Source organism: Anomaloglossus baeobatrachus, chromosome 5 (assembly GCF_048569485.1).
Source record: "Anomaloglossus baeobatrachus isolate aAnoBae1 chromosome 5, aAnoBae1.hap1, whole genome shotgun sequence".
In the NCBI taxonomy this organism is placed as follows: Eukaryota; Metazoa; Chordata; class Amphibia; order Anura; family Aromobatidae; genus Anomaloglossus; species Anomaloglossus baeobatrachus.
The window spans coordinates 542,504,214-542,512,806 of NC_134357.1; the positions used below are offsets into that span (position 1 = coordinate 542,504,214).

Here is an 8,593-nt window from a genome sequence, read left to right on the forward strand (position 1 = left end):
AAAATATCAGAGACACTTGACACGCTGATTCTTTTTCAGCAACAAAATCTGCAAGGGAAAAAGAAGCAGCGTGTGCTCAGCAACTCAGGATTCTCATAGACTTTGCTGGGGTGTGTTTTTCCTTTCAGTATTGATTAATATCTGCAAGGAAAAACGCAAAAAAAAATTCAACGTGTGCACTGCACAGAGCTTTAGGCCCACAGGGTTTTTTTTAATGCTTTTCTTAATCGATAAAAAGCAAGGAAAAATCATCCCGGCAAAGTCTGAGAATCCTGACCTGCTTCTTTTTCCCTTGCAGATTTTGTCGCTGAAAAAAGTGACGTGAATTGTTTCTGCTTTTTTCCCCTATTTCAATAGATAAGAAGACAAACAAGCAAGAACGCAAAAAGAAGAAAGAAAAAAAAAAAGCAGCTTTTTTCTTGCCAAGACATGTTTTTTTGTGCTGAAAAAAGCACAGTGGGCACATAGCCTTACAGTGAATAAAGAGAAGAAAAATCACGACATAAAAAACAAGAAAACATAAATCTAATTTACCTCATAGGGGCAGAAAGTCTACATCACAGCAGAGTCCTGCATACACTGAGGAGCTGACCATGTGACCCCTGACTCCTCCCCTCCATGTGACATCATCACAGGTCCTGTAAGCACAGAGCAGCCATATATCTAGTGTGCGGCTCTGCAGGAGGAGGTATGTGGAGATTCCCCATTACTAGGGCAGGGGGCATTAACCCCTTCAGCTCTGAGACTTTCTTGGGGTTTTTCTCTCATTGATTTCTATGAATCGTGAGGTTTTTGTTCCTTTTCCTCTGATAGATACAGACGCCCCAACTATGAGAGGCCGGAAGTGAGGAAACCCGTCTGCCCTCAGTCCTCAGCCCCTTTCTGCCCTCAGTCCTCGCCCCTTTCTGCCCTCAGTCCTCGGCCCCTTTCTTCCCTCGCTCCTCGGCCCCTTTCTGCTCTCAGTCCTCGGCCCCTTTCTGCCCTCGGTCCCCGGCCCCTTTCTGCCCTCAGTCCTCGGCCCCTTTCTGCCCTCGGTCCTCGGCCCCTTTCTGCCCTCAGTCCTTGGCCCCTTTCCTGCCCTCGGTCCTCGGCCCCTTTCTGCCCTCGGTCCTCGGCCCCTTTCCTGCCCTCGGCCCCTTTCCTGCCCTCGGCCCCTTTCCTGCCCTCGGCCCCTTTCCTGCCCTCGGCCCCTTCCTGCCCTCAGCCCCTTCCTGCCCTCGGCCCCTTCCTGCCCTCGGCCCCTTTCCTGCCCTCGGCCACATTGTGCCCTCGGCCCCTTTCCTGCCCTCGGCCCCTTTCTGCCCTCGGTCCTCGGCCCCTTTCCTGCCCTCGGCCCCTTTCCTGCCCTCGGCCCCTTTCCTGCCCTCGGCCACATTGTGCCCTCGGCCCCTTTCCTGCCCTCGGCCCCTTTCCTGCCCTCGGCCCCTTTTGGCCCTCAGGCCCCTTTCCTGCCCTCGGCCCTCAGGCCCCTTTCCTGCCCTCGGCCCTCAGGCCCCTTTCCTGCCCTCAGGCCCCTTTCCTGCCGTCGGCCCTCAGGCCCCTTTTCTACCCCTACACAGTATAATGTTCCCACAGTGCCAACATTCCAGCACAAACTTTAATACCAGAAGATGCCCCCAACGCTATGGTACCATTCGCACCACTGGCTAATAAATACCGTGGGATTTTTTTAAATAAGACACTGTCTTATACTTTTTGCCTCCAAAAAAGCACTAGGGCTTATTTTTGGAGGAGGTCTTATTCTTGGCGAAACATGGTTGGGGGTAAGTTTACCCCCCAATAAAGCAACCCCAACCTTACCAGGAGAATCATAGTTACCAGACCCTGGACATCTGCGTTGCTCCCAGGTCCTCCTGTGATCCCCAGTGGGCACTCCCAGCAGGTATGCTGCACACTGTCCTCACCTACTTCTGGCCGACACTGACATACATCAGATTACACACACAATCACCAATCAGATCGCGCACACTCTCTTACTAGTCACTCACCACATCCAGCGGTACAGAAAGCCTCTGGCTGCAGGGTAAGATGGGAGGAAGTTACGCATTGCAGGTCCTGTAAGCATTCCATCCCGGCCACAGGTCCTTGTGCTGCACCACACAGCCTCTCAAGATTCTGCCTACCAGTAGAAATCGGTATCGCTGTATTTGGTGAGTGGGTGTGAGATCTGATGTGTGTGATCACTGCAGGGCCTCCCGTTCGGCGCCCGGTGAGTGTGATTGCGGGGTGTCCGCTGTCTATAATGAAGTGTCCTGCATTATTCTTTAACTTTTTTAGCTGCACAGACACTTCATTATTGAACCGTGACTAGGGCTTATTTTCGGGGGAGGGCTTATATTTAAGCCGTGCTCCGAAAATGTTGAAAATCCCGCTAGGGCTTATTTTTGGGGGAGGTCTTATTTTTGGAAAAACATGGTAGATCCTCACTTATCCCCATTCTTGATAGAGATGAACCCGGCACATAGCACCGACCTGCAGGATCAGTTTCCCAAATGTGGAAATGTGGATTTGGGATGGTCGGCAGATGCTATAGATGTAGGAGAATCTCGCTCGTTCTCTTTTTCACGTGCGCTCTCTTTCGCGCTCGCGTTCTCTACTACTTTAGTGCAGAGTATAATCCCTGTCTGTCAGAGTAAAACGAACTGCCCCATACACATAAGATAAATGTCTGAATGATCACCCGACTGCCAATGCACACAACCATTCTACTCAGCCGGGATTTCCTGTGGTTTCTAGCTGAGGCTTATCTCCAGGGAGAAGCAGCGGATCAGCTACTGAATATCAGCATGCCAAATACTTCTATCATCTGTCTTGAGGACCTCACATGTGTTATAGAGTCTATCAATTCTAACTGAAATGAGACACTTCAGCAAACTTTAGTCTAACCTGTATGAAAGTCTTAAAAGGTGAAAAGAATATGTAAAATAATAAAATTACTACCGCTGCTTGGGTCCTCACCTGTCTCTGTATTTCCTAGTCAGTCCCAAAAAATGTGTGGTCCTTTTAGCCAATCAGTTGCCAAAGCAGTGATGAACATAGCCAGTGATTGGGAGTATGGAGGAGACATCTTAGTCAGCAATTAACTTTGGTCCCGTACAGAGTGGAACATTAGAGAATACAATATCTACATATTATATCTCCTGATATGTTCCTCTTTATTGTCTCCATTAACTGTTATTACACAGGATTCTTTATGATGCTACATCGTTATCTTTTCCCCATTCAGGTCGCTACAATATGGGATCCTGTCAGTGGAGATCTTCTATATAAGAGAATTTTTTTGATTTAGGGACAAGGTCAAGATGGCGGAGAGGATATTACACCTCACCCTAGAGATCCTTTTCCGGCTTACTGGAGAGGTGAGAGATTCTGATGACGTCACATTACATCATTCTTATCTATGGGAATAACAGATGGACAGAACTGGAGAGGTGAGGACTCTGGAAATGTCTGGAGTGAGATTTATTACTGTGTCTCTCCATAACCAGGATTACACAGTAGTGAAGAAGACCTCTAGTGAGCGCTGTCAGGCCCCTGTGTCTGAGGGATGGGGAAGACCCCTGAGCCCAATCACGGGGCCTCCACCTCACCCCCCGATACATGAGGACATCAATTACCAGAAGATCCTAGAACTCACCTACAAGATGATTGAGCTGCTGACTGGAGAGGTGACACTGCTGGGAATGCTGGGACATTATACAGTAACGCTATGAAGGGATCGGGGGATGACGGTATCATTGTATGTGTCAGGTTCCTATAAGATATCAGGATGTCACCGTCCATTTCTCCATGGAGGAGTGGGAGTATTTAGAAGGACACAAAGATCTGTACAAAGACATCATGATGGAGGTTCCCCAGACCTTCACATTACCAGGTAATAGAGAGGACTAAATACACACGGACTATAATTATCTGTATGTAAAGAATGAATCAGTCCCTGTATGTGTTTCCTCCAGTTTTATCCAGTAAGAGGACAACACCAGAGAGATGTCCCCATCCTCTTCTTCCACAGGACTGTATACAAGAATATCCCAATGTTCCTCAGGATCATCAGGTAGATGGAGAGAAGGTGTCATGAAATCTCCCTATGATGTGTGGACGGCTGTGAAGGTCTTGTGCTCAGTCTTGTTTTATCCACCAGTATTATATGTGTTATACTTGTGTAATGAGAGCGGTGGAGATGGCAGGATTAGAGCTGATCATAGATGTGACTTCTCCATCTGTCTGTGACTTTTACAATATTGTTTCAGGGTGAAGATCTGACCCATATTAATACTACAGAGACATATATGAGGGGTGATGAGTGGTGTAAAGAGGAGACTCCTACATATGGCTACCCAGGTGAGTAGTGACCACTGAATGCAGAGAAGTCACAGATTCTTCTCAGTCACCGGTTGTGGCTGCTTTATTGGTGGTGTAGTCCGGCCATAGACCACAACATTCTCTTCCATCCATTCTTCAAATTACTTTGGGCGCTGAATGCTCTTCTTCTAAAGAGCTTACAACCTGGAGTATCCACCTACCTCCTGGAATTAGATGACGCTGACCCTTACCTGTCTGGATCTGTAAACTTCAAAACCACATGACATTGTACATAAAATGTGCTGACAACTTAGAAAATCACTTGAAGAAAAATATTATGATGATCCTGTAAGAGAAAATAGAGGCTAATGATGCTGTTACCTTGCTAGAATCCTGGCATCATGAAGGCTGAATCTACCTTCTCTCACTTCTGTGCTCATACAAGACCAGGTCCAGATTTTCTGACAATTATGATCGACATTAAATATGAAGTGAGAGTCAAGTGTGAATTTCTGTGCAATAACAACAGTTTCCCTTTTTCAATTTATTTTAAAACTGATTAAAAAGTATTGCAATAAGCTACACAAAAAAAATTATTACACCTGTGCCATGATATACAGTATCTCTGAGCTCTCCGTTGTTGATGGCAGTAATATACAGGCACATCCATCCAGGCTGGGGAGCTTTTAGGGTGTGTGTGCACTATTCCTTTAAGAGGTAGAGAGCATGCGCTCTAAGAACCATACCAAAAGGTCTTTGTAACATGCGCAGGTCCTGATGCGTGGTGACTTGGGACCGAGGGAACTGCCCAGATGGGACAAAGGCCAGGCAACTGCAGTGGTGAGCACGTTTGCGTCAGTGCTGGGAGGAAGCAGGAAGACAGCGCAGGAATGTCGGCGTTACACTTTTCCAAGAGCGTCTGAGCTAATAATAATGTAAAAACCCTTTGACTTTCCATTGAGAGATGATGGATCCGAGTGGGTGCTTGATTTTAGCAACATAAGTAGAAGTTTTTATTGGTTTGATTTTTGCCTACATAATGTATTTTTATGGCTTCTTAGTCCAATATTTTGGAGGCAAAATGAACAAACAGGATGAACCAGTAGAACGTGGTGTTCAACTATGAGTCTCTATTAAACTGAACTGTCATGGGCTTGGTGAATAATTCAGTTTTGCTACATAACTTTTTCCATTTCTATGGATGTTGTAAGAAGAAATGTTCAATAATATATTTTGTTCAAAAATAATAATGAGTTTTATTTCTGACAGATGACTGTACCAGGAGATCAGAGGGAAAACTAACAGCTTCAGTTTGTAAATCAGATGCCCTTGAGTTCACACAGGATAAAATTGAAGTTATCCCATCATCCCTTCACAGCAAAAATCTATCCTCTAATCTTAAGAAACAGGTCTTCACTCCTGATTCATTACAGACTACTAAGAAAAATACAAGTCACAAAAGATGCATTGAGAAGCAAACTGCTCTCAAAGCAAAGAAGTCAATTTCACATTCAAAATATAGAGACTGTTTTCACCACAAAACATTTTTTATTAACAATCAAATGAATTACACAGAGGAGGAGAGTTTTTCCTGTTCCATGTGTGACAAATATTTTATCAAGAAATCAAGTCTTGATATGCATGAGCGAATTCATACTGGGGAGAAGCCGTATTCATGTTCAGAATGTGAGAAATGTTTTACACGGAAATCAACTCTAGATCGACACCAGAGAACTCACACAGGGGAGAAGCCTTTTCCATGTTCAGAATGTGGGAAATGTTTTGCTCAGAAATCAAATCTTGTTGCACACCAGAGATTTCACACAGAGGAGAAGCCTTTTTCATGTTCAGAATGTGGGAAATCTTTTAACCAGAAGTCAGATCTTATTATACACAAGAGAGTTCACACAGGGAAGAAGCCATACTCCTATCTAGATTTTGAAGTCTGAATTATTGGAAAATCATATTTTGCTTGTAGCATAAACTCACACAGAGAGAAATCTATATTTTATTGACTTGTATGATTGAATAAGAAAGGGAAATTACTTTAGAACTTACTGTATTTTATGGGACTATAAGGGTATGCTCACACAGGGCATGTTTGTAAATTTGTTTGCATGTTTTCATTGGTTTTAAGCAAATACATACTAATGAAAAGCTGCTTTTTACAGTAGCAGCAAAACCTATGAGAATCCAAAAATCTAATACAAACACACAAAACTGCTTTTTTTTTCCTGATTAAAATGGCAGACTGCTGCAATTTTAAAAGAAGCAGCATATCAACTTTCAGCATTTTTGCTGCTTTTTCCACCATTGAAATCACTGAGTGAATTAAACTAACTTTATTTAAACATGTACTGTAGATAAATGACTCAAGAAATGAGGCAATTAAGCAGCTTTTTTTTTTAAACAAAATAAGGAGCAAAAATGCATTGTATGTGAACATAGGATAACAAAACAAGAACATGGCACTCCAAGAGAAAGAAGGTACTCGGGGAGGGTCCCACCCCATAAATAGTAGGTGTTCGGGTGGGATCCCGGTCCCACCCCATACACACAAGCCCGCAAGCGACAGGCGTCGCAAGATCTTACAGCGCCATTTTCCATGTTTACTCCTCTGGCCTGCATGGTCTGTATATTTGAAAAAGGTTACTAGACCGAAACTTCTCATGGACACAGTTACTGATTACTATTAAAAAGCTTCATATGTGCATCGATTTGAGTGCCGGGTTCCTTATAGCTACTGAATATATGCTAAGACGCACTTAACAAGAAAAAAATCTTGCTAATAAGTGAGTGCTTCTTAGAGTATGTGCACATAGTTAGTATTTGGTGCAGAAATTTCTGCATCTCTTGGCAGGAAAAATCTAGCAGCAAAAATGGGCATTTTTGCCTCGTTTTCAGTGCATTTTTGAATGGGTTAAATCTGCAGCAAAAACACTGCAAGAATTGACATGCTGCAGATTTAAATCTGCACCAAATCTGCAAGGAGAAAATTCTCTACCTGTGCATTAGACTGCAGGATTCTCATTGATTTTGCTGGCTTTAGGATTCCCTTCAGGTTTTGTGACTAATCTCCACTTAAAAATGCAACGTGTGCACACAGCCTTCCAGTCTGGAGGCAGTTTCCTGTAACGATCGAAGACTTTAGACTGTGTCCTTCGTGATCACTGAGAGAACTGCTCTCTCCTCCTGCCCCACACTGGTCTATGTGATCGGCGCAGAGCAGGAGAGGAAGCTACCTGGAGCTGCATAGAGGCTGCATGTCCAGAGTAGATATGAACGAACCTGAGGTTTGGTTTTCGGCCGAACACTAACTTTTTTTTTAAAAAAAAGAACAAAAAAACCCCCAGAATTTGGGTTTGGAGTTTGGGTGCTTTACGTATGCTGACCACTTGTGCAAGCATCGCTGTTCTCAGGTATGCTTGATGCTCAGCTGCTTGCAGTGTTCTAATGGCTCGCACTGTGGGTAACAGTGTGATCGGATGTAGTGTGCACCGCAAAAAAAAAAAAAAAAAAATTCCTCATGGTCCTGGATACCCCACAAGGTGAAATTTTGCATGGAGACCCAGATCGTTGTCGATTTGACACTCATTTCACTCATTTCGTATTTCTTCCATTTTCTTACTATTGATCCAACCGTTGTCTCCTTCTCACCCAGCGTCTTTTGGTTTTGTAGCCCACTCCAGCCTTGTGCAGGTCTATGATCTTGTCCCCAACATCGTTAGAAAGCTCTTTTGGTGTTGCCCATGTTGTAGAGGTTAGAGTCTGACTGACTGAGTCTACAGACAGGAGTCTTTTACACAGGTGACAATTTAAGACAGCTGTCTTTAATGCAGGTAATGAGTTGGTTAGGAGCCTCTAACTTGTCTGAAGGAGGCAGAACTCTTAATGGTTGGTAGGTGAACAAATACGTATTTCTCTCTGCAAAATGCAAATAAATTTATATAATTTATACAATGTGATTTTTTTGGATTTTTTTTCAAAAACTTTTTATTGATTTTCCAATTTTTTATAAACATAACAAGATATTCAAGGTTACACAAGGAAAAACATTTGTCTGACAATATGTGACATAATAGGGTGCAATTCCCCAACTTGATATTTTAAACTGTTTATCTGATTGATATGGTCTCTATTAAACCAAGGCAAAAGTACTAAGAAATAACAGACGCAATACAAGTCAATTAGAATCATTAAGCCCCTAAGCCAACCCCGAATACTTCCAAATTTTCTGGCACGTCTTGTTGCTACCTTAGCGTCTCGTCTCCCTTTCCTCCGGAACCCACCC

The 8,593-nt window shown here is 43.8% G+C and overlaps 1 protein-coding gene across 2 annotated transcripts; it reads left to right on the forward strand.

Annotated features, from left to right (window-relative positions):
• The first annotated feature begins 3,230 nt into the window (after window positions 1–3,230).
• Window positions 3,231–8,224, forward strand: LOC142312215 (gastrula zinc finger protein XlCGF66.1-like). 2 transcript variants are annotated; one of them, XM_075351122.1, is made up of 6 exons: window positions 3,231–3,359; window positions 3,489–3,668; window positions 3,751–3,874; window positions 3,957–4,054; window positions 4,251–4,341; window positions 5,572–8,224. In XM_075351122.1, the coding sequence occupies exons 1-6, from the start codon at window positions 3,303–3,305 to the stop codon at window positions 6,249–6,251; spliced, it is 1,230 nt and encodes a 409-aa protein (XP_075207237.1). In that variant the 5' UTR covers window positions 3,231–3,302; the 3' UTR covers window positions 6,252–8,224. The 2 variants fall into 2 exon arrangements, with proteins under 2 accessions (XP_075207237.1, XP_075207236.1); XM_075351121.1 differs by having other exon boundaries at window positions 3,287–3,668.
• Window positions 8,225–8,593: the final 369 nt, after the last annotated feature.

Bases quoted from the DNA above. Each gene is read 5' to 3' on its own strand.
- LOC142312215 (XM_075351121.1), top strand. From the start codon at position 3,414: ATGGACAGAACTGGAGAGGTGAGGACTCTGGAAATGTCTGGAGTGAGA. The intron at 3,669-3,750 runs GTGACACTGCTG...TGTATGTGTCAG, and splicing joins TTGAGCTGCTGACTGGAGAG to GTTCCTATAAGATATCAGGA. The intron at 4,342-5,571 runs GTGAGTAGTGAC...TATTTCTGACAG, and splicing joins TCCTACATATGGCTACCCAG to ATGACTGTACCAGGAGATCA.